This window comes from Passer montanus, unplaced genomic scaffold (assembly GCF_014805655.1).
Source record: "Passer montanus isolate IOZ18808 unplaced genomic scaffold, ASM1480565v1 scaffold17, whole genome shotgun sequence".
NCBI classification, from domain to species: domain Eukaryota; kingdom Metazoa; phylum Chordata; class Aves; order Passeriformes; family Passeridae; genus Passer; species Passer montanus.
In genome coordinates this window covers 11,203,151-11,229,856 of record NW_024364270.1, presented here as the reverse complement: position 1 = coordinate 11,229,856, position 26,706 = coordinate 11,203,151, and the positions used below count along the sequence as shown (strand labels likewise).

General features: G+C 39.2%; 1 protein-coding gene across 2 annotated transcripts; it reads right to left on the bottom strand.

Moving 5' to 3' along the window:
- Positions 1-139: 139 nt before the first annotated feature.
- On the bottom strand, positions 140-26,165 carry NUDT4 (nudix hydrolase 4). 2 transcript variants are annotated; one of them, XM_039703952.1, is made up of 5 exons: positions 25,811-26,165; positions 12,256-12,366; positions 6,515-6,559; positions 3,889-3,976; positions 140-2,877 (listed from the first exon to the last, which is right to left on the bottom strand). In XM_039703952.1, the coding sequence occupies exons 1-5, from the start codon at positions 25,907-25,909 to the stop codon at positions 2,675-2,677; spliced, it is 546 nt and encodes a 181-aa protein (XP_039559886.1). In that variant the 5' UTR covers positions 25,910-26,165; the 3' UTR covers positions 140-2,674. The 2 variants fall into 2 exon arrangements, with proteins under 2 accessions (XP_039559886.1, XP_039559887.1); XM_039703953.1 differs by having other exon boundaries at positions 3,889-3,973.
- Positions 26,166-26,706: the final 541 nt, after the last annotated feature.

The window sequence follows — 26,706 nt, the reverse complement described above, 5'->3', positions numbered from 1 at the left end:
AGCAAAACTGAAGTGTCTTCAGTTTACATCTGCAATTCACAAAACATTTCTCTTTTAAAGGGAGTAGAAGTCAAAGCAATAGAACTCCATTCTGAAGGTTGCATAGAGACTGAAGAGATTTGTACAACAAATGCTGTTTAAAAAAAAAAAAAATCTGTCTGGCACTACTGAACAGCTCAAATGTGTGTGACCAAAAATATTTATAGGCAATCAACTCTGAGTTTGTTAGCAACAGCAATACTGTACATTTTACATTATTATCAAATACATAATTCAAGAGTTACAAAATAAGATCATGCATTACCACTAAATCTCATACAAGCTTGGATTGATTTCATTCCAAGAATCTGAAATGGAGACAGAGCATTTTTTTTTTAAATGAATAAAAACTCAAACTCTGGATTCTGTTTTAGCTTTTATGGATTTGGTATAATCTTGTTACAAGAAAACCTATACAAGTTTGCTCAATTTAAAGTGTTAAAATAACTACTGAACAAAAAAAGTGAGCATTAAAGTGATCAAAAAAGGGAGCTAAATGATTCATTCTTCTAAAGGCAGCTTTGGAGCCAGAGGTACCCTTGCACACCATGAGTATGATTTTAATAGAAATTAGACATTCATTATACTCAACCCCTCCTTCTCCTGTTTCATCTGGCAGAACAGTTTAAAGTAGTGAGCTGAGCAAATGGTGTCCCAGTCTGGAACAGGTTCAGTGTAAAACAGGTATTCCCACGTGTGCACTGCTGAAACAGCAATGCTCCTCCCTGGCCTCCCACCTCGTGGCTGAAAGGATGGACAAGCTGTTGGCAATACTTCCACCTTTAGGTGCACCTGAACACTTGTGTGTTCTTTCCAGTTCTGGAAGTGACCTGGACTAGGAGCTAAGAGGGATGGAAAGCAGTGTCCTACCCACTGTTTCAGAAGTCTTCAGCTTTGTGGCTCATGCCTCTTGTCAGTAGTATTTATGCCTCTTCAAAGAGAGCAGCATTAAGAGATCAGATCATCTATCTCCCTAGCTTCACTGCATTTACATATGGCACAAGATTGTTTTTCTAGGAGCAACTTGTGGCAACAACATTTTTTTCCTAAAAAAGTGTAACAGCACAAAAAAATTCATAGCAGCATTTTACACAATTTGTGTTAAAAAAGTAGAAGTTAACCATTTGTGTATTGAGTAACAAAAGGTTTAAATTACATTTATTTTCCATTTTACACTCACTATTTACTAGTTGGACTATTTACAAAGGTTCAAATGTTGTATAAGAGAATGAGCTTTACCCAGAATAAACTTCACACATGAGGTAGTGGTCTACCTCGACCTGTTTTGGCTGGATATAAAGGAGGTACAATTGGGTTTAAATCCTAGAAAAAATTCAGAAGTCAGATGTTCATGTGGATTAGATTGTGTTCTTGTAGAAGAAACCATGCACACACACACATACAGAGAGAGTAATCCTATGGTAAAAACATTAAGACCAACAGTGGATTTAGTTTTCATCTTCTTGGATGAAAAGCAGGAGAAATAATTATAACAGGGAGGTTGTTAGCTGTACCTCATTTATTCCAACTATATTTTTACCAAGAGGCCAGCTTTTATTTGAAGAAGCTAAAGTAATTGATGTTCAAACAATAGAAGAGAGGGATTTAAGAATTAACTTAAAATGGGGGGTTTCAGCACTCCTTCTACTAGGACAAAGGAGTATTATTTCTCTACTGGTGTAGTAGCTGTCAACACTCCTGTGCCCAGCACTGGCTCCTGCAGGGCAAGGCACCTCAACACATGCTTGCTTACAGACACCTCTGCAGCCTAAGGGTGCCCCTGGTTAAGTCTTACTTTCCTCCAGACATTTTTAAATTGCAGCAGATTGCAGGAACACCACATGAGATGTTTCTAATTGAAGAAAGAACTTTCTGGAACCTGCAGTGTAATCACACCATGAACAAAACATGTATCAAGGTTAAAAGGAAAAAAAAAGGGGGGAAGAAAGATCTACAATGCTTTTCACACAAATCTTCTGACAGTTCACCAGCTGACCAAGTGATGAAACTACAGTCTAGTGGATAGTTTTGGTAGCTGCAAGACAAAGTTCTTGTTCTTGCCCTAGAGTTTTATGTTATATGAAGATTGCATAGGACAAAGCAACCTTTTGGATAACTGAGGCAAGCAGTGCTTTGTGTTGGTATCCTTTGCTCCTTACAGGCTGAATGTGGTTTGGTGCTTTATTGTATCACCCTTATGCACCTCTGCCTTCAACACATCCATTTACCCAAATGCTGCCAGCTTAAGGTCTTAGCACTTCATCTGTGGATACCAAATAGGAGTTTAGTATAAGACTATTTGCTCAAGCTTTAACTACTGACTAGAACTCACAAATTTTAAATAAGCTGAACACCACTGAGATGCATATTTTATTTTAGCAGATATGTAAATTTATAAATTTATATAGTCAAGTTTTTTTTTAATGGCCTATTAAGGCATTTTTAAAAAATCCCTATATGGCTTTGGTTTGCTGAAATACTACTTTACATTGTTAAAAGAAAAACATGTTCAAATAAATTTGACATTATGACACATTCACATATTTCACTTAGAACTGACAGTTATACAGATGCCTACATGTGATCACAGATGTCTCCTGTTGTGATGACACAAATAAAAAGGTAATCCAAATGCTTATCTCACAGTAGAGGGCAACCCAGAAGTCTGTGCAGAAGTGACATATAAGGAGTTATTATCTGGAAGAGGGGGAACCACAGAGTTTCCATTAGTGGGTGAACAGCTCAGTTTCAGTTTTTCCAAGTATTCTGCATGAACCGGCTTGTGACACTGAAGGACCTTGATTGCATCTTCTACTTTAAACCATTCTCTTTTCCTTCCTGAATGAGTACAATCCACAAGAAAGAACAGAGTTATAAAATGTTAACAGCACTATTGGTTGCTATCTAGTTATTAACTTTTTCTCAGTTCTTTGGAAGTTGAAGTTGTCAGGCAAAAGACTGAATGAGAAGACCTTGAAAGAATTGATTAACACAAGAGAGTCACTCAAGCTAACTGAAATGCAACTCATAATAAAGCCTTCCAGGTAACTCTCTTGAAGCAGATACTGGACAGAAACTCCTACGATTCTTTATATGCTCCAAAAGCCACATCTGCTCATTAGAGGAAAGTGTGATGTTATTGAAATGATTTGATGCTGCCATCCTACATTGTCATGCCAGCAGAAAACCAATCTTTACACTGAACATGCATGCATGAGAATGGCTTAGTCTGATTTCAAAAGCCATGTTCCATACTCAGTCTCCAAGTGCATCCATATGTGGAGTTACTCAGGTTAGCTGTAAGCTTTAAAACTTACATTTTATGTAAGTTTCAAGACTTTACTAAGATCAGCTTAAGATCATCTTACTTTTTACAAGTTAGTCCTTTAGTCCTAAAATTCAAAGTCTCTGAAAATACATACAAGCAAGATCAATGATGATCTTGTTAAAAATTCAGTGGTTTTACAGCATTACAAGTACTGTGCTTGAACATACAGAAACCACTTACTTAGGGTCAAAGACATTTTCAAAAATACCCTAGAGTATCAGACAGTAAAATATTCTACTTTTTATGGAAAAACAATTTGGCAGTATAGTATTTGGCCTTTAAAAGTTACAATATTTGTTCTGTGATAATGTTATAGTAATTAGAGTATGCTAAGAATAAGAGTAACACTATGTTGGAAGCAACTCTAGTTATGTATTAACGTGTGCAAGAACAGCATTCCTTGACTTTTTCAAGAACAGAATTAGCATTCCTCCGAATTACACAAACTGCTTCCGAAAAATGAAAAGAGTTTGCTCACGACATTTTGAAGCGTAGCACATAAGGACAGAGAATTACTTTACCTATATTAACTGAATCTTCCCAGTCTTCCAGGATTTCCGTCACAGTAAGAACATAAACATACGTCCTATGCTTCCGATCCTGGTTCTGCTTGAATATTAGAAATACAAGTTTAAATTCTCATCTAAATAACTCACAGACTTACCACAACTACAAGATCAGAAATTACTTACCTCTAAAGCATAGTTGCCAGCAAGCCTGGCTTTTATTTTCACTAAACAAACATCTGTACTGATGAGACCCAAAATGATGGGAAAACAAAAGTTTTATTTGAAACAGCTGTTCTCTTTTACTAGACTAAAAAACACTGAACCAAACCAAAGACAATACAAACAATTTTGAAGATTGTGAAATTCTGGCCAAAGTATGTTCTTGGTCATCCAGCTAAATATTAGCAGTTGTCCACTAGTACTGCCCTAGATAAGTACTAGTACTTATCTTTTACATGTGTTGTAAATTACCACAGCACTCCACATTTGCTAAAACTGTTTTCACAATGCATTTCCTGGACAAAAGGTCATTTAAAAAACACCCAAAAAGTTTTTGCAAGATGGAATCACTGCATCATGTGGCCATGTCACCTACACAATGCTGGCTGTAAAATTTCACTCTGTGAGCAAGGCAGATGAAATATCTTATGCTTTCAGTCACGCCAAATGCAAAAACCATTAGATCTGCTCATTCAGCAGGTTGGCCATGATGGCAGCACTCACCAGCTGTTTCAAAGGCAAGTGTTTTGCACAGGGCAGGTTAAACACAGAGCTGACAGCTATCTGCTCAGGGCAAGGCCACTATGCTGCAGCCAGTCCATGTGAGGTTGGCAGAGACATTACTCCCTGCTACTCCAAAGCAGGCCAGTGGCAGTGTTTGAGGTGCTACCCAACCAATTAAACCATCCTTCCCCTTGGAGAAGAGCTGAACTAATAAAAGAGCTGAACTCCTAATAAAACCAGGACCATCTACAATTACAGCTATGTTAAGAACTAAGATGCTATGGCCTAGCTCCCCTAACAGATGGCTGTATTCTTGTGCAAATAACCTTTTCCACTAAACTGTGTTTCACAAGCTTAATATACTTTTGAACTGTTGTGCATTACTAGGAAATAAAAATTCTCCAGGAGTTCTTTGTCAGTATCACCATTAAGTGAGATTCATATATTTATAACACATATCCTTTCTGGCTGTAGTTCCAGAATAAGAGGACTCAGCAGCAGCATTTATTTCCATCTTGTCTTAATTCCATCCCCAGGTCACAAGGTGTGGCCCCCTCAATGGTAGCAACAACAGTTTGTGGGGGCCTGTTGAGATATTAAAGTAGGGCCTTGATTTAAGTTAGAAGTAACCTAGAAATGTGACACAACACCAATTTTTCTCTCTTCTGATCTAGCTGGTGTAAATGGCTTCAGAAGAACATATACCTGAACTACCAAGGAATCATCATGCTTTGCAGCCCTGTCTTAAGCCAAAAATATGATAGATTATCTTGAGTTTTTTGGTCTGAGCTGGGAAATGGAGAATACTTTTGTAGACTGACCAGCAGAGTCAAAACACAGCCAAGTTTTTGATGTGTGGGACCATCCAGTTCATACTCAAACCCAAAACATACCAGAAAAATGTGAGTAGTACTAACTATAAAGCTTCAGGAGCTTCTCCAATTGTGTCATGGCTTCCATGCTTCACACACTGGGACACATGACTAAGGAATACTTCACACAGGAAATCCCTCTCAGGAATACACTGCCTGTAAAAGCTGGGTGAAGATTTGTACCTAACTGAGACAATATACAGCACAACATAGTAACACTGGATGTATTAGGAGCTGAAGACTATTAAAACTACATTCTGCTCTTGTCTAGAACCTGAGCAGGACTAAAATAGAGTTGTAGCTAGCATGTGTCCTTGCACTGTTAAACCCAAAACATACCAGAAAAATGTGAGTTCAGAGTAGTTCAGAGTCTGATGTTTATATCATCAAAGAGATGTTTTGAACTACATAGTTTGCTAAAGGTTTGCTGTATCTGTTGTCCAAAGCATTGGCCTTTTTTTAGTGAATTAAAGCCATAATGAGACTTCATATCATCAATTTACACGTGTGAAAGTTGACAAATTATTTCAGCAAAATCTAACCAGAGAGGAAAAGTCAAAAGAGTGCCTCAAAAAAGGCTGGTGTAATGGTTCAGAAATCCTAACTCTATGAATGGTTTGGTTTTTAGGGATTTTTTTTTCTCTTTTTTTCCATCTAGATATTGTCCAAGTACTAATTTAACCTTTTCTGCAAAGGTCCAAAATGACCTGAGATCAGCTCAGCTGGTGAGAGCTTGGTGCTGGATAACACCACGGTGATGGGCTTGATCCCTGTACAAGACATTCACTTTAAAGTTGGACTTGGTGATCTTTGGGTGTCCCTTCCAACTGAGAATATTCTGTGAAACTGGTATAAGTACTTGGAACTCTTCCTATTCAAATCTTCACAGATCATGTAATACCTAAAGTCCTGTCTAATGTAGAAGATTCAGCAACACTGCAAAATTATAGGCAGGTAATACTTATGAACTTAAGTCTGATGTTGCAGCTTATCAGTTTTCACATACCAACCATTGCTTTTAGAACTCAAAGGAAATAGCTCACCTCAAATATCCCAAGTAGTCTGCCTAGCTTTCCCTTTACTCCAGCCTACAAAACAAACAGAAAAAAGTGTTAGCATTTGGTATTAATTAAAAAAAAATTAAAGCATCTGTGCCATCATCCTACATTACGCCTACAAAACAAACAGAAAAAAGTGTTAGCATTTGGTATTAATTAAAAAAAAAATAAATAAAGCATCTGTGCCATCATCCTACATTAGCATACTCCTCCTTATTAGGGTTATTTAAGTAAAGAGTTTTAAGTTTTAATTAGATAGTGCTGCATTAATTTTAGAGATTCTGGTTTTAGACTCTTTATGAGTATTAGAGTACAAAAGCTTGTCCTAATGAGTGGATCAAAGAATCCATAAATCTTTCAAGGTTTCCATCCAGGCCAAAATACTGTATTACCACATTTTTAGTGCACTGGATTTTATTAAATAGATAAATCATACCCAATACTGAAATAATCCAGGAAAGTGGAAAGGACAGGAGAATTTCAAGTAGTATTAGAATTAATCTAAAGATGCAATCATTCAAACTCCAGTGCTATTTTGCAAAGAAATTTAAGTGCAAGTTTTTAAAATAGAATAATAAATTAAACTGTAGGTCATTGCATGGACCTTGCAGCATAATGACTTCATGTGTTGGTTTTCATACAAAAGTAGCTTTTGTCATGTAATATAAACCCCAAATTTATATCCCCAATTCTCTGCAGTTTTGAACTCTTTTTCTAGTTAGTATGATTACAAAAGGCTTTCAATTCAGAGTTTTACTCCAGTATTTTAAAATAATCCCTGTATCAGCCTATGCTTTGTGATTTTTATCAATTCAGATAAGGTGGTCATTACTTTCTACTACGACTCTAAGGTTTGGTTTTCCAAAAGTAATAGATAATGCCTCTTCCAAGGGACATCACTTATGATCATCCATTAATTCTAAACAAAACTCAGTCCATATGACTGACACAAAGACATATGTTGTGTACTGGCAGACAATCTTTAGATGGTTTTTGTCTTGTTATATAACCAATATTTAAAATAGGGCTTCTTAGTGCTAAGATGACATTTTCTAGATTTCAGTCTTTGCTTCCAGCTTTAGCCAAAGACAGTTATTGATGTCTTATGGATTTATATAAAGGACCATATGGATCTTCATTACATTTTAATGAGTAACTCTGACAGGCTTTAGCCATAAGTCCAGTCAAAGTCTTACAAGTGAATGTTTTCTGTGACTGTCTTTTTAAAGAAAGCAGACGGCTGGTGTTATTTATTAAGCCATTTTGACGAAGGAAGCCCAATCACAGCCCCTGCAAAATTATCAAGGCATTTTGCTTATCTAGAACAAGAGCTAGAGCAAAAGTTAATGCAAAACTATATACAATATTCTGTTTGTCTGCTGTGATGGCCAAGGTACCTGTTAGAGCTCATAAAGCCAAAATACACAACTGGACCTGATAGATAGGTGATTAAGCAGCACATTAATTAAGAAAGTGACAGGCCCTTATTTTGGGCTGAAAGAGTAAGCTATGCCACAACAGGCACTAAAGATTGCTTGTGATTTATACTGGGTAATGAAAAAGCACTTATTTATGAAAAGCAGCATGCTGAAGAAATTATTTCACTGATCAGTCCTAATTTTGTCAGCATTACAGTGTCACTTCAAGCTAGAGTCTGACAAGTAATATTTAACATGTGGCAACTCCACCATGACCAGCTAGGTTTACTGATACTGAATAGCTTTCATAGAGAAATTTTGTCACCATAGTCACAATGTGAATTTGTCAATGCTACTCTAAGTGGAATTTACTTAACACTTTCTCTTTTCTCTCTCCAAGCAAATCAATGGTTTAAACAAATACACTTAGCTAAGTAATTCTGAATGAAACTATTAGAAGCACTCCATTAGATCACGTGTAAAAACTCCCCAAAGCTTGAAGTGAAGCTTTGGTGCAACCAGATGTTGCGACATAAATGTGATTACTATAAGTGACATCTCATTACTCTTTACTCAACTAGACATGTTTCCAAAATGTAGCATCATACCAGCAGTGTATTTTGTATTTTTAAAACCTCTACACTCAAAAGTGCAAAAAGGTAGTAATTCAAAGGCTTGTAATTCTTTTCCTGAAAATAATATTCAACTGAATAGTAATTCAAAGTCTTGTGATTTTTTTCCTGAAAACAGTATTCAACTGAATAATCTTCATATAATCTTGAATTTGACAGTGATCTTTTAAGTGCTCTTACTAACAGGGAATATTTCCTTCAAGTTCTTTTCATAATGTACTTCAAAATGTGTCAAATTTAAGTGCTAGAGGACCAAGAAATACTTCAGCTTTATCCCCAGAACATCAAAAGCAGCTCCCCCTTTCCCAATGGTAATCTAATCCAATGCACTGGTTAAATTCTAGACATTTTGCCTCTCACATAAAACATACTTCTTCCTTTGGCTTTTATGTACCCATGGCTGTTAAAATATGGTTCTTCAAGTAAACAGAATCCTATAAGGCTTCTGTAAGTGTGTAAGGCCATCTAAACTTTGGGAGAAAAGCCTGAAAAATCCCAGCTTTCTTCTGACAGACAAGCTGCTGAATTAAGTGCTATACTTCCCCAGAACAATTCTCCAAGGAAGTCAGTACTCTGCAAATAGGACCTCAGATCTGAATCTTATGCATATATTTTAGCGTTAGTCTAAATCCAGCCTCAAGAGAGAAAATTTTCCACTTCATGCCATAATCAGTGTGGCCCAGAGGTCACTCCTGTTGAGCTGGAGAGGTACTGCAGTCTCAGAGGAGCTCAGGCTCGCCTGTCTCCTGTAGATGGAGCCAGAGTCATGCTGCAGTTCCATTTCTAAGCTAACAGCCTACCAGGGCAGCAAGTTGCTTAAGATCTGAAAGATTTCAGTTATTTTTAACTCTGGCATCTGTAGGACAGTATTGTAGCCATTTTATTGGCTACACTTCTGAAGGGATGGTGGCAAGACTACTCCTACCCTCTATAAAAGTTTTTGCATACTTTTATAAAACAAAATGCTTGACTACATCTGCCCTCATCTTTCAGCTGAGAGTGTGCTTTATTTATTTCTGCAGTGCCAAACTAGTTCTAGTCTGTAGCACCCAGTCATTTTTCAAATATTAGACGCTCATTGGAGCTAATTCCTCTTATTTCCTGTGAGAAGTCTTAGATATTACTGCCATTTTCACAGCTGCAGCAAATTAATCTTCAGGATCACCCTCTTCTTCTCAGAAACTATCTCTGCACAGGGCTGAGGGGAACTGCATATTTTCTCATAGGCCTTTCAATACACTACTAAGACAAACAAAGCAAGAGTCTCTTTTTTGTGAGATGGAGCCAGAAAAGGGAGCAGTTCACAGTTCACAGAACATCTCCATTTACAAGGCTGGGCATCACTGGCTTGCCTCTCATTTGTATAATTTTTCTTTGAACAGTGCATGTGCAGACAACTTATTTTACTCTTTCATACTATGCAATTAAAGACAAAGCTCCAAATTCATTAATGGAGTAGCTCCTCATTTAGATGAGGTTCAATACCTTTCTGGGATTGCTTTATTCTGTAACTTCATTTTGGTATTCTACTTGCAGGTTTGTAAAAGTTTGTGTCATCTAAATAATTAAGGCAACTGTCAATTTCCAATAACCTGTGAAATGTCAGACAATCTTAAATAAAACACTAAATATTCAGAAGAGGTAAAAATCACTATCACTAACACAAACAGAACCCTCCATGACATGTACACAGGCAGACTATGAAAAAACTGCCATGCATGTACATTTAATTACAAAGATCTTCTGTAATCATTCTAAGTTAACGTTCTAAATACTGCTGGTGTTGAAGTGAGGCTATTTAAAGCCAGTGGGCTATCAACACTTCTACCATTAAGGAATGCCATTATAATTCCCACTATGAATTTATCCATTTTAATAACTTAATAGAAATACTGAGTCATGCTTAGTTTGTGCATGACCCAATACTGAAGAAACATTTCAAACCAGCACTACTGTGCTTTCTTTGAAGTTTATTCATTCACAAAACTCTTAACAGTTCACTGTACTGTAACCAGCCTGCCAGGTGACATTGACCTTAGTATAAAAATAGAAAGGACATTTACCTTTAGAAAGGTCAGTATGAATTTCCATGGCTCAAACCCCTAAATACCATTCTTTTTTCTTTAAAAATGGCATTTGGCAATCTCATGGAAGCATGTAAGACTTAGCCAGTAGCTGAAAGATATTTTACTTTAAAGGTATGATGTTCTAAGTCTGATCAGCTATACAAGCTATCACACCCCATGAATTCTGAGGGAGTAGAACAACTGGAACTAAATTATTTTTGCTTATTAAAGCCCCTAGTCTGTGAAAACTCTTCATGCATTTGCAAGCACAGCTCAAAGCTGAACATGGCTGGAACTTAATATTGTACTCCAAAACACCATAAAAAGCATAGTCCCTTCGAGACTGTCCATTCTTTACCACCAAGGGAAAAAAACCCAAACATATAGCTACAGTTCTAATTGAAAATGGAGATGAGACTTTACTATCCTTCACCTTGGACTATACTCTAATTAAAGATCAGCAATTAAAATTACCAGCATTCCTAAGAACACTAAGCAGAAGACTGGGCTTTTTAATCCTACCCATGAACTTGTGACGGTGGGAAGACAAGACTTTCCCTAGAGGTGTCACTACTGCTTGGAAGCCTAAATCTTTGCTGACTCATTGCTAGAATCCAAACTCTTTGCTCCTTTCAAATGGACTGTACCCTGTGGCTGAGTATGTCTTGTGTGGGTCAAAATGAGCTCCTCCAGCAGCATAGCTAATAGAAAAAATTATTACACACACTAATCAGCAACAATATCAGTGTGTTTTGGGAATAGCAAAATGGGATGAGAAAACTGGTTAGGTCTAGTAGAAATCCTGTAATTCACTCACTTACCAGAATCCATCCAATTTATGAAAAATCTTATACCTTCTATTTAAAAGTATGATATTTTGATATTTCTTGCAGTTTTATTTGGTTTAGACATGGCTGTTAGATATTAAAGAAACACTTAATATTTTTCACAACTTTCCCAGGAAAAATAAACAGCAAATGAAACCCCAGAATTCTGAATTTGAAATTAAAGTGTTGTAGTATAGGGAAACTGCATGAATTCATCATGACTGAAAGCTCTGTTCTGCCTAGTCATAGGGGCAGAGATAGGAAGGCAGACTATAACCATGGTGCTTTCTTTATAGATAAGCAGCCATAAATGTATGAATTCTCAACTGCTCAGATAAATCAGCTTCTAATCTGTTTAGTTTGAAATGCCCTCAAAGGTCTGTTGATTTCTTGTTCTTATGCAGCTGCATGTTAATGGTTAGTTTACCTTCACTCTGTTCTGAAAGAGCTGCAAGTCAAACATTTTCTTCACAAACACAGAAATGTTGCACTACTATTACATGTCATTTGGCATAAAGTCACAGTTCTACTTCCAGTACTTGTTTGTAAAGGCAGGCAGAAATTTAGCTATGAAATGAAAGAAGCAGCTAAGTTGATTAGTTCACCTCACCACACTATACCCAATTCTAACACAGAGAACTGCAGTTCTCTGAATTTCATAACCACAAAGGTCACAGTCAAGTGCTGGATAAAGGAGGCAGTTCTCTCTTCCTTCTTGGTTCCCATCTGAAGACAACAGCAGCACAGATCAGCTGGCTTTTTGCTTTGTTTTGTGTTTGTTACCTCTTCATACACCTCTCTCACGGCTGCTCCCCCTGGCTCTTCCTCTGGTTCCATTCCTCCACCTGGTACAATCCACTGATCTGGGTACCGGCTACTGCTCACCAACAGCACCTAGAAATAATTGCAAGTGACTGTTAAATACAGCTCACAAGTCAGGAATCTCACTACTATCTGATTTTCCAGCAATGCACTTATTCACCTAGCCAGATGGATTACAGACTTCAGAAAGATAACATGACAGGCAAGCAGGAGTTGGAAAAAGAGGAAAACAGTCAACATCCAATCTGTTTTATAAAACTAAGTCAAGACAATGTCACTGCCATCCCTTTGTACAAATGCTTTCATTGGATGCTTAGACACAATGTGGAAAATACAGAATAACGTGAAGGCATACAACAAAAATCTAATAACAGTATTTTCCAACTAAGTCTTCAAATCATATAGATGGCAAAGTATGAAAATTAAGACATTTTCATCACAGAGAAGTTAAACTAATTCTTCTGGAATGGCATCTTCTAGCTAAAAATAGACCTTTGAAAATATTTCTAATTTTTAGTCAGAAACAAGCTTCTTTTTAGTTACTGAAGTGTTATGTTAGCATGATATGCTTACACTATTGCATAACTAAAACACAGCAAGATTACTTCACTGGCCCTTGTCCAATTTGGTTTCTTTTAAACATTTATGTAAGAGGAAAAAAGCACAACACATTGATTTCTAAATTTAACGTTTTTCCCAATACACTTCAATTTCACTTAATTGACTCTAACTTGGTTCTGCCATTGATACACACCAATTTTAAACTCCCTGTCTATAGGATCTGCACTTCATAATATTCAGAGCAGAGCAGATGTTAGCTACCTGTCCAACAAACTATGATACCTTGTATTTGGAGTAATTTTGCAGTAGAAGTTTATGAAGATAAGACCTTGATTCAGGACTACTTGAAAATAAGCAGTTTAACTTATATTTGAGACAAGTCCCAGTTACCAAGACATACTCAGTCATCTGTGTAGTAAAAGACTTCCAATTCTAAGCATTACTTACATAAACCCTACCCTGAAGTCAAAGGACAACTGTGGGGAGTAAAAGGGCAGGGTCAATGCTCAAATCTTGAAAAGTAATTAAAAGACTAGAACAAGAACCTCAAGTCTAAAGGTTATAGTTTTAACTGGTGCCAGACAACTGAAGTGACCATCCCAGCCCTCACCTTTATGGACTTCAAACCTACCCCCTGTTGGCTTAAATAGGAAAATGACTCTCTGATGACAGTAACAGGGAGATGATTACCACTTATACTATGTCCCTTTGGCACTCATGGAAATAGGTTGTAGGTTCACCTACAGGAACTGGGAGTGTAATTCAGATGACTGCATGCTTTGTGAATGCAACGATATGTGTGCATACTGAGGTGCACCTGGAAGAGCCTTATCTGACAAATACTGTCTTGTGATGTTTATCTTATGTGCAGTCAAGATTAGTACAGTGGAGAATCCTTTAGGGTAGGACTAATTTCTCCAAAGCTTTTTCCTATGCTAAGGAATACAGCAGAGACATCATTTAGTACAGAAGCATTCTTAGCATCTGATCTAAACGTTCATGCTTTCAGTCAATTCAAGCATTTTACTCAGCTACCTAAAAAACTAAGAATATTCAGCAGAAGCAATAAGGTTAGACACAAACGCATCTCAACTTGATTTTTACAGCCAAAGGTTTTGGTTTCCTGGGGTCCTTTGACATTAACAAAAGATTCAGAGCATACACAGCTCTACTAAAAGTAATTTTAGAAAATGTTTTTGAACACTTAGGTGGAGCACCTATATCACTACAAAGAACCACTTTAAGCAGTGCTTAAAAACAGTTGTAAAAATCAAGTTATGAATTAACTTCTGAGTTCCAGATATAAGCAGTAAACAATTTTCTGCTGATGAAACTAGCACTCAATCCAGTCATGTGAAAGCTAGCAACAATAATAAACAAAAGGATGATTATCATTAAATCATTCCCAGCTTGGTAGAACAATTTAAAATCAGCATTCATTGCCTAGTTAAGGCTAAACAAAACTCTTAATTACTACTATAGGATAAATCAGGTTGCTCATTCTGGCAGTGTAGTGTAAAGCCAGGATTTTTTAATGCCTTTATATATAGTAGTTGACTACTGCTAATCTGATCAATAGACTATTAAACTGGGTTTGTACATATATTAGCTTTAAATTACCCTTTTAAAAAGCAGAAACAAATACATCTAGCAAGTAATCAACATTAAAATACATCAACTCTTGTAGATAGGCTTTACAGCTACATATACAATAAACTCCCAAGTGTTACAGCCTGGGAATTCATTTTAGCAACCATCCAAACCTCTAAGCCTGGAACTGAAGCATTTTCTCAAACATCTTTCCCTCTATGCTTTATTCTCCTGTGATCCCACTACTTTTACAGACTGAATCCAAGGGACCACACTAAGATACATCCCTGAGATCCTCAAATGCACAATTTTTTTTTTTACCATTAACACATGAAGTCACTAAGGCATGAGGCATCCATCCTCATGTAATGCTATCAAAAACGTACTCGGTGTTAACCAGATTCCACAAACAACAAGACCTGATAGCTAGCATTTGCAGGATTGTGTGGTAAGGCTGAAAAGCATTCCACAGAGTTTTTCAGTATAGCATCAATCAGTCTTCCATGTTTTTGTTGTTTTCTGTATGTTGTTTTTCATTCTATGTAGTTTTGAGGTATTTCCATCTGTATAAGTGGCCAGAAGATACATCCCCCAGTACTAAATGACAAGGCTGTAAATAAAAACGTGACTTAACTATGAAGACACCAAAAAGCTGTGATTGGTTGACACTGCACTCACATGCCAAGAGAGGTGCAAAAATCAGCAGCAAAAATGCAGCAATTCACTTTCCCTTAGTAGAAGATAATCAAACTTGGAGAAATATGACCTAGGCTGCCTGGACAATCCAGTCTTTTCTGAGGAGGCTCATGGTCAAGCAGATTACAATAGTCTACTGGAAAAGAAAAGACTACAGAATCTCACACACCTGTATTTTTTCTGACTTATGCACAACAAATTTTACATCAAAACCCCATTAGGCTCAGAAGAAAAAAAGCAAAAATACTTCCTATGCAAAGAAATCTCTGTCCTGTATCCCCAGATGTAGAAAAAGGACTAAGATTTGAGTTGCATTACTTGCTAGTGATCACTGCCTTTCTCATGTCTCTGACTAAGACTTACTGCTGATAACTCTTGTTCAAAAAAGGTACAGAGTACTGCAGTGCAATCTGCTTGTCTAGTTATACAGCTGAGCTTATCTCATTCCAAAGACTAAGGTAAAGATACTGTAATGCTGCCAGGTGAAGAAGTACAGCTGCAAAGTTCAGCTAAGAGGAAACAAAGGAAAAATTCTTCCATTAAGTGTTACCAGCCAAGTTTCACCTCACTTCCAAGTCCAGGAATAGACATGACCTTTGAGTGTAGTGAGGAGGAGAAACTGCTAGCCAGCCTGCTTGTAATAAGCACCTATCAATACACATAACCATAATATGGTTAACCAAAAAGGTTATTACAGGGCAGGTGGCATCATGAGACTTGGTCACTATAAATGCTAAGCTTGCAGACAAACAACTGAAAATTTCTAAAGGTGCTGAAGTTTTGGCCTTTTTAGCGTTCTCAAGTCAAAACCACTCATTAAACATTTAGTAGCCCTGTAGTGCAGAAGACCAAAATGGCAACAGCTCAGAGTAATACAAATTATAACCACAAGCTATTCAACTTGATACTTTTTTCATATTAAGCACTAGAGAGGTAGAAAATTGTTTAAGTTTATATAATTGCTTTCTATCTTTCTTAACTAAAGGACATTATACCTTAACAAAATAATTGTATTCAAATCAATTTATATTAAAAAAACAAGGATAAACCTTAAATTAGCTAGAGCAAACCCCTCAGCTGGATTTTTTTAATTTCAAAACAAAGCAATTCCCAACTTGAAACTGAAAATATGTCATTCCAATTTTACAATAATTATTTGTCATCAGATGTCTTTAAGGTCTCTATTCCCTGCCTAATCCCATCTATTCCTGTCTTTCCCACTGCACACCCTGTCTTCATGGCTCCCACTACTCCAGTATGTGTCCAACTCGATATTTGAATTACCTGAAGGAGATAGCCAAGTCTGCCCTTCTTTATAGCAAAGCTGGTAGTTAAAAGAAGGAATGTCCAAGAGAAAAGGAATCAATCCCTCACTCCCAAAAGACTGCTGAGCATTCTGAGCATTTGTGACTCAGCTGCAAAGAACATCACACTGCCCAGGTGTACTGTTCAGAAGATAGGTGTGAGGAAGACAAAGGATTCAGCTCCCAAACTCTAGAAAGGTGAGTATAGACAAATCATTTCAGAAGATTTAAACTGCTCAGAGTATAGAAAAGATCATTAAGGCATTAAAAGGTACCTCTCAGGTAGAAAACAGTCAAATGCTGTTAGATGTATTGCATATTTTCATAGGCATCAGAAACATTAAGAGGATAAGACATCCAAGCCTTCTTTGAGAACAAAGACAGGATCCACTCTGATGGAGGTGAATACAATTTAACACACTCAATATGGAAACTCAGCCTACATGGTTGGTCTGCTAAGGTTACAAGCACCTGAAAGAGCCAGAAAGATGGTTTAATCCTAATACAGCCAAAAGGGTAAGTCAAGCCCTATGATTTTTTTAAAACCATTCATAAGCTGATGCTCAGGGAAGAATACAAACAGTAAGTACTTTTTTATTCCCTAACATTTTCAACTTCCAATTGTTTTCACCTCAGAAGCTTCCTTAAAAGCTAGGAAACACAACTTTGAATGCTCCAACAGAGGAACACTATTGAGAAGCGAGGAAAAGCATCTCGTACAAACACTGGATCATATTTGCAGAATTAACTGTATAAATTTTTAGGCAAAAGCACACATCTCAGAGAGCATATGTCAACCTGCTACTGCAGTTAAGAGATTTCCTTTATCTAACACTTTTTTCCTATTTTAAGAATCGCTGCCTCATTTTAGTAGTTCTGAAACAGTTTTGCAGTGCCCCTATAGGTTAATATGGTATTCTTGTCCTAGAATGCAATTACCTTTTGGCAATGAGGTTGGAAAATGCAGCTTTAAACCTTGCTATAGCAATGCTACACAGGCAGCATTTAGTAAGGAACATTTGACTTCCTGAAAAGATTCTCAGGAGAGTGACTGCTTATAGTCCTCATTGGTTACTGCAATAATTTTCAAAATTACTTTATTTTTGAAACATGGAGAAATAACATGCCCAAAGTTATTGTAAAGTAATAATAAAATGGTAGGATCACACTGGACAGCATTATAAGAGCTAATTCAAGTCAAGACTGCAACACCTTTACTTTCCCCCCAACACTTGGATAATGAGTTTAGGAAGCTGATCTGGATGAAAAGCAGATTCCCCACGAAAGCTCTGTCCAGCCTGCACACACAACAGCCATCAGGACACAGCTATTCAAGGGGCAGTGCTGCACAAACTGGGGCAGAAAGGCACCACTGCAACCTTCCAAAGTAAGCCTGTACCAATTCAAGAGCCTCTAGTAAAGCACTTTAAAGACCACAGACTGAAAAGCAGTCCGCAGCTATGACAGAGGTTCTAAAAGATGATTAAGCCTCACTGAACAGGAGCTAGAACAACAGCAGAGGAATAGCTAACTAGCAGCACATTAATTCTAACGCTCATTAATTTGAGCATAAATCTTGAATGCATCTCAGAAAACTAGGTTCTGTCTACACAATATATTAAGTCTGAAATGTCCTCCCAACTTTACATGAATATCACTTTTCAAAGCAGCAACACAGCACCTGGGTATCAGTCAGTGCTACTTTTCCCCCATTCTGAAGATGAATGGTAAAGAAATATGGGTATAATTATATAATACTCCAGAATTAGATCTGGAAACTATTTTTCCTTTGAGACCTTCTAACTTTCAGGCTATATGGCAATAAGGAGAGACATGTCAGCTTTTTTCAGAAGAAGTTTTGCTTTTCACTTGCAATTATAGCTGTAATATTTTAAAAAATTTATTTCATATTCAATTTAAGTATCTGGCTAACATGCTATAGTGACACAGAATTTTAGTGTCTTCCTCTGGCTATTTAACATACTTCATTTTGTTCTTTGGCTGAAATGTTCATAGCAGGAATAGAACAGCACTGTACTACTGTGGCATGCCAGTCAGAACACATTTCCTCACAAGAAGTGACTCAAGTCACCTGTAGCATTCCATTTCCACCCCTAAGCCTTAGCATGCTTTGGAAAAACAGATGTGACAGGTCTCACAGTGTGATGAAGGGTGCAGATCTTGCACCCAGACATATGACAAAAGGAGATCCTGAAAAAAACCAAACCTGCAAATAAACAAGAAACATCCCACAAGTGCCTATAAAAAAGTTTTACTTTTTACTGAGCACGAGTTTCACTTCTGACACTGGGCCAGTTCCCCAATCCACCATACATAACAACCTTCCTCCCTCCTGCTTGCTAATGCAGACCAGGGGAGAAACCACAATTTCAGGTAGCAGGGGAAGAGCTAAATTAATATTGCTGCCATTTCTTTTTAACTTGAAACCACGTTCTAATCTTGAGCAGGAGAACTGGGCTTTACTGGTTACTCAGCAACATAATCTGTTTGACTAAGGGATCGGCTTCCAAGAGCTTGTCAGAAACAAGAGCTCCAAGTCTTTGAGAGGTGTTCAGCTGCAGGTAAAGATTTGACAAGGTTATTTCTTGACAAGTACCAGTTACCTTTTAGCCTTCTCTATCTTTGAGATACATCTTTGAAGACAAAAATTTCTTATAAAGTGTTTACATTTGTAGCACTGGTTTCACCGAAGCGCTTAAAAGCACTAAGTCAAAAAGCCACCGAATTAAAGTAAGCTTTTCAAGAGTTCTACAAATAAGACTGGAAAAAATACACATCAACCTATGGTCTGTGAACTCACATATCTACAGAAGATGTTTTAAAAAACATGCCTACAAACTCTAGCTAGAGATAAGAATGCATATATGTGTGTATATAGGCAGATATATATATATATCTAGCTGTGATATTCGTGTATTTGTGAAGAAGTCTGCCACTATGCTATTTCACAGGAACTTGGAAGTTTTGAGCCTCACTGAAGCAATTCAAATAGAAACTTTGCCACCAGTTTAAATCCTAAGTAAACTTAGGACGGTGCAAGTAAGCTAAAAGGACCTTTTTTTTCAAGTATCTTAACAGAAATATAACTAGCTCAAAAAGACAGCATCTTAAAAACAGGGCAAAAAGTGCTTTGTAACAGGACATCTTAGCCTGATGTTATACAAGTATAGCCATATTTCCTTCTCTCCTCAGCCCAGCCCTCTTTGAGCAACTATCAACCCCATTAAACATATCCATATGGCATAGGTAAGTGATACTATAGGTATAGGAAAAAAAATAATTGAGGTTTCAAAATTTAAAAAAAAAAGGCAACTCATTATTAACTGATGTCAGTATCTGAAGACTTATGAGTGAAGACTGAAGATTTCTGCCATGGTGGACAGTTGAATTCCCACAGCCTCACTAAACCTGCAGGCTTCCACTGCTGGCAAGCAGTTGGAATTTGTGAAAAAATATTCCAGCACGAAAACAAGGTGCATATGCCATGCCTGCAGAAAGCTGCTTTTCTGTGGACATAATAAACACCAGTGTCTTGCACCCAGAGTTGGTTACCTGACATAAATCATACCACAGCAACCTAACATTCAATTTTTCTTAACATTAACACAAGCTTTAACTCCACATGAGCCTGCAGGGAAAACACTATAAGCAAACACTGCCTCTGTAGACACATCATAAAGAACCATTTTTGAAGCTGTTTATAGGTCTTGATTTTTCAAGCTGTATCCTTTTCCACAGCATGCAGATCATAGATTCACAGAATGCTCTGGGGTGGGAGGGATCTTTAAAGATAATCTGGTGGTTCCAGCCCCCCCAACACTAGCCAAGATTGTTCTGGTTGATGTCCAGGTGTCAAGAAAATGCTGAGGAAAAGCTAAGGCAGCAATCATCCTATGTTAATTACTCTTCCTGTCCATTAGCAGGGCAGGGACATGAAACAGAGAAAATAAAAGCCACAGTGTGCTTGAAGCCCATAGTGAAATGTGTGTTCTCTGGCATTTAAAATATGTCTATATTCCAACAGACCACCATAATGCAAGGCAGGTAACCCATACCACTATGGAGACCATGCCAGCCTTGAATAAGGAGCCATGGTCATACCCCAAGTTATTTGAAAGCACAAATTATTTGTGTTTACACCTGAGTGCTCTACACTGAAGTTATGATAAAGAAACCAAATGAAAAATCCCATCTCAAGTATGGAGTATTTTTCATGACTCTGCAAGTTTATGTAAATAATTCCTCGAACACTCCATTTTGCCAGGGTAGCCAGGTGATACTTCTGGGCCCTGGTTTATGGATCAGATTGCATAACAAAAGGTCCTTCTGGCTTTCAGACCATTTAAACCAATGCACATAAAAATAACATTTTGCTTTTTTCCTTAATAAAATCATTGCCAATATAAAGCAACATCTGTACAAAACTAAGGAACACTATTTTAAAAATGATTAAACTATGACCACCATAACAAGATATAAGAAACCCATGCTTAATCTATCTTGACATTCTACAAGCAAATAAATGAAGTTATTAAATCAGAGCAGAAAGGAGCTATAACACTAGGAGCTTATAATTTTTAACTCAAGAACAAGATAAATAGTTGAAATGCAAGTGTATGCCCTGCTACAGAGGGACAAAAAAAATTCTACATTTCCTGTAGGTGTGTAACAATACATTTTTCCTCACTACTGTCTCAATATTAAAAAAAAAACCCTCCCGTTTTCATCTCATGTACAAGGCTGAACAACAAATGCAAAATTAAAAATTGAAAAGCTTGAAACTTTTTTTTGCATATGAAACTATTTTAGGTCTGCTACTAGCAACTGCTGACTTAACACTAAACTAGGGCTTTCAGTACCATATTTGATTACATAAAGCACTGTTACAGATGCCAAAGTAATTAGAATGCACTCAAAAGTTTATATTCAAGATATAAAAATTAATGAGCAGTTATATTTAAGTAAGATGCAGATGATAGAAAAAAAATTAAATTGTTACAGATGCCAAAGTAATTAGAATGCACTCAAAAGTTTATATTCAAGATACTTAAATATAACTGCCCATTAATTTTTATAAGATGTAGATGATAGAAAAAAATTAAATGAGGTTTAAAAATTATTTCAGTTACTCAAATTGCTACAAAAATTATGTTTATTACTATTTTCTCCTGCTGCTTTAAAGGCTTGCCTTGTTCAATGCATTGAAAAGTAAGAATCTTCTTGCATACCTTCATAGACCCTAAGACAGGAGGATTTTTATCTAAAATTACTGTTTGCAGAACACTGACTGCATGAACAACCCCAACCTGTGGAAGCCAAGAGGGCTCTCCTGCAGGCTTATTCTAAAGCTGCCATCCACTCCTAGCTGCTCAAGAGAAACTTGCATTTCCTCCCAGCCAAATCTGCCAGCCCATCCCTGGCTGCTGAATGCCATCAGCCTTCTGCACACACCTACCAGCTTCTTGTTTGTTCAAAGCAAAAAGCTGCACCCCCCCATGCACTGCATGCCCACACAGCCTTGTTTTATTTTTTAAATGAGATTTCTCCTGCTTCATTTCCAGGATGGTTTTTCTTTCTAAGGGCAGACAGTCCCTGCAATTACTGTTTTATTTCCTTACAGAACAAAAGGAACCAGCACTTCAGCTCATATCCAGCCATCTTGCTCTCTCTTCAGCCCAAATGACAGCAGTAAGACCAAAACAGGCAACACTTTATTGGCAGTATCTAAGAAACCACCTCCTTTAACACCCAAAAGCTACTGGACACTTTACTTGGCCATTTGGGTTTCCTCCTCTTTAAAGGATTTTTTTCTTTTTAAATCATACATTATGACAGCATGAAGGAAACAAAATCTAAACCAAAATGGGCCGTATAGCACTAAATTGTTCTGTGTGGAGGCACTTGAAGAAGAAACACGGATTTTCAGAGCGGTGCAGCTGAACAACCAGCAGTCATCTCGGGTACAGGTTTTCAGTGGCAGTATCAGCTCTCAAAGCAGCAGCTTTGGACAGGTTGCAGGGCTGCAGGGAAGCCCAGTTTGCAGCCTGTAACACTCAGGAGAACTGACTCAACAATTTTAAGCCTGGCAGCAGGAGTGGCAAGCCCAGCAGTAAGTCTAACTGGACAGGGTGCTGGAGCTGGGCAATAGGAGTTTGGTGTCTGCATTTCAGAATGCATGCAGGAACCACCAGGCTGAATTTCACCTCAGCAATATTCTACAGCACACCTATGTTTCAAGTTGAGAAATAAAGAAGCAAGCTAACTCAATGTAAACAGTTGTGTAATAATAATAAAACAAACAGATATATAATGAAGTGTAAGGGATGGGTTTGACCAGTCTTTTTCCATTGACATGTTACTTCACTGTGCATAAACTCAGCTGTAACATCAACACCAACGAGGTGTTGCACAGGCAGCAAAGGAAGTGCAGTTTGGATAAGAAATCGACCAGGAAGCCATAACAAGCAGATTTTGCTAGATGAACAATAGAGATATTAAATGTTTTAGTGACTTGCCCAATTTTTGTAAATGGGCACAAAAAGCTGTTACTGAACATGCCTAAGTCTTTAGTCAAGAGGCAGCATCCAGAAGTCATGATATTAACAGGGGACATCACATGAAGTTGCAGAAGAAGGATCACCTTCAGGTGAGAACACTGCTGTGGATTTCTGGTACAAGTTTAGAGTTCATGAGCTGTCAACAAATAAGAGACTTAGACATCACCAGGAAACACAAGATGACTACACAACAGCTTTACAGTCATGGTAGAGATGGGTCCTATTACAACATTTCTTCTGGTATAGCTAGAGAAGTGTCAGCAACTTTTTACACAGCACAGCATGATCCCGTCTAAAGCACCCACAAGCGTCACCCACATTAAAAAATACATTTGGCAAATGGAAGGAGATGTAAGAGCTACTATGATGACCAAAAGAGAAAACTGTTTTCAAGAGAAGATGATTTAAGACTTGAAGTTCATAAAAAATGCTAAGAAAGTTTTTTGACATATCTGTAGAGAGCAGTCATTCCTAAGTGCAAGAAAGGAGAAAAAGCTTAAGCTCAGCTATAACTGGCTAGGGACAAGCCTTTTGGACAGTCAGAACGGAAGTAGAAAGAAAGGTTAACTCTAAGAATTGTATCACAGGATTGCTATAGGCACTCATTCCTCCAGATAGAACCTAATCAGATGAAAAATAGACCAAATCTAGTCTTGCAGACAGGTTGAGACTTGGATTTCTTGCTTAATTTTAAGACTCCTAAGATGAAATGTACTGCTAAAAGTTGTTTTCAGCTGTTGTTTCTATTTTCTCAACTCCAATGTCAAGCAACTCTTTGCTTATCCTGTAAGTCAAAATAACTATGAAAACTGTTCTATGCTGTAGTTCCCCTGCACCCCCACCTCCCAATAACTTCTGCAGGAGTCTCCTGTTCCCTTCTTCTCCACCCATTCAGGTACCACCCTTGTGTTTCTTTCCTCCAGAAGTTACACCACACTTAAACACTCTGGAGATGCAGCTGAAAATTGATGGTGCATTTTCTAGAGACTTAGAAAAGAAACACTGAAGACATGTACATGGAATAGACCAACACAGAAACTACCTGGACAACAGTGTTCAAGAAGACAGAAGCAAACACCCAGTTTGGGGAACATGGCTGGTGATTCCAGTTAGTTAGGCGTCAAACTTCTAAGGAATAGATTCTGTACTGATACAGAGGAAGCTGGCACTTGGGATACAGCTCCTAAGCCAGTTCAAGCTGTTGGCACTGCTTTCCTGGAAATAACTTGTCAGAAAGCAATTTTAACTGTTTCCACACATATAATCTATGTCCTAAATCTGATCTGATGTTCTCCCATTCACTTCATCCTCGAGTATGTCTACCTGCATTGATGCCAAGGCCCAGCCTCATGCCACCAATACAAGTACTCCATCCAGAACATACACAGAACTGCAGTGAAATAATGGTCAGTATGGGTATTACATATTGTCTATTTCTTACACAGCCCAGCAAAGCTGCTGCTATCCTCCCTGGCCTCAAAGGATTTTATTACACGCAAACAATATTCTGAAGCAGCCAGTGATCTCACTGGATGCAAGACTGAAAGAGAATGACAAGAAGTTGTATTAGGAAATGAAGAATGAACAGAAATCACTGACAAAGGTGACCCTAGCCATGAATTTTCAACTACAATAGGTGCAAAAAGCTGTTACAGCGGCTCAGGTGTTCCAACTCCAAATAAGTCTGAGCTGGAGTAGCATCCAAAAATTAATATTAAAGTCTCATAAATGGTGATGTGTGTTGGAGTGCCAGAGACTAAAGAAAAGCTGTAACCCATAATGAGACCTTGCAAGATTTCTTCTGGGTGCTTTTCTCCCTCATACTAGTAAAAACTCATTAGCATGGTCCCAAGGTTATATTTATACCACAAAGGAAATATTTTTTTTTGCTTAAACCCAAGTGCCTGTATTTTGAGATCAGGCCTCTTCCCACTGCATGATATTTACTTAGTAGATGCTTAAGGAAGACATTCGTTGTACTGACAGCTTGGGAAGGGCACCAGCATCTTCCAGCACATAGATAAAGGCAGGAAAAACCGCAAAACCCTAACCTTTATAGTTATTTCATGGCTGCTAGACAAGAGAAAGAAAACAGAAATCTCAAAAGGGGACGCTTCCAGCCCGAGACCATCTAAAAAGGCATTGTGCAATGAAGCCATCAGCCGAGCTCCCAGATAACGGGCAGTGCCATTGACCTTGGCTCGGAACACGGGACAACTTTGTTGCCACCTCCCGACTCTGCTGCAACATGAAATTCCGGGGGAGCGCTACCCGCTACAACCAGAGCCGCAGCAACAACTCAGCCGCTCGCGAGCTCGTTCGCAAAACATTTCTAAGCCCCATTTTACTCTTTCCGTGGGAAAACCAGGTGTTCCAAGCCCAGGCTTTTTTATCGCACCCCAGCGGGGCAGGAGGCTCGCCTTCAGGATGACACACCAGCCCTGCCCTCCACGCGCCATTATACATTAACCGGTTTTCCGCGTGTCACGGGCACACAGGAGATAACCCTGGCGTTGCAGCCGGTGTCCCGGCCCCTCCCGCCCCGCCCGGAGAGCCCGATCTCCCCCTCCCTGCTCTCCCCGTCCCTGCCGAGGGGCGCCGGGGCCGCGCACAAAGGCGGCGCCGCGCACGTGGGCGCGCACCCCGCCGCCCCAAGATGGTGGGCGCCCGGGAGGCGCCCGCGCCCCGCGGCCAGACAAAGGATGCGGCAGCGGCGGGGCCGGCGGAACGCGAACCCGGGCCGGGCCGGGCCCGGCGCCCCCCGCCCCACGTGCTCGGCGGGCTCACCTCGTCCTCCCGCTCGCTACGGAAGCACAGGCACGCCGCCCGCTTCTTGTAGCCCTCCCGGTCGTACGTCCGCGTCTGGTTCGGCTTGAATTTCATCATAGAGGCGGTGACACGCGGGCTGCCCCCGGCCGCCGCTGCCGCCGCCGCCACGGCTCCTCTCTGTGAGCGCCGCCGCCGCGCCCCTGGGACACCGGCGCGGGGCCCCCGCTCGGGAGCGGGGCTGGAGGAAGGCCAGTCCCAGCCGCTGTCACAACAGCGCCGCGCCGCCTCTGCCGCTGGTGCCGCCGCCCCGGGAGCTGCGCCGCGCCATGGAGCCTCTCCCGGCGCCCCGAGCCACCGGGCCCCGCGCAGGCGCCGCTCCAGGGCCGCTGGGCCGGTGCCCGGTGCCCGGCGGGGCGCGGGGGGCTGCGGTCTCTGCCGGCAGCCGCCGTGGCACCGAGCCCGCGTAGGTGTGCGAGGCGGGGCGGCTTTCCCTGCGCGGTACATGGGGTACGCACATGGCTCGAGCGCCGTAATGGGAGTGTGGCTTTGGCAGTGTGAGCTAACCCCTTTTGGAAATGACTTGGTTTTGGAAAACGTGCTCTAAGCAGGCTGGGCTGCGGGCAGATCAGGCTGGTTTTGTTCCTTTTGTGTTTTATTATTTGCGAGCTCAGGATAGACAAAAGGCCCCCCAATGGTGCCAGTAGGCTAGAAAGAAGTCTACTAGCTCCATACTTTTACTATCATCGGACCACTGTCATAAAAATACCCCAGACTACTCACAAAACCCATCCAAAGGCAAACTGGAAAATGCCACTTGTTTCAATGTCCCAGATTACTGTCAAGTGCAGGCAGTCATCAATGCATTCAGTGCTTGTGCATGAAAGATTACTCAGCCGTGTTGGCAGACAGAAGGT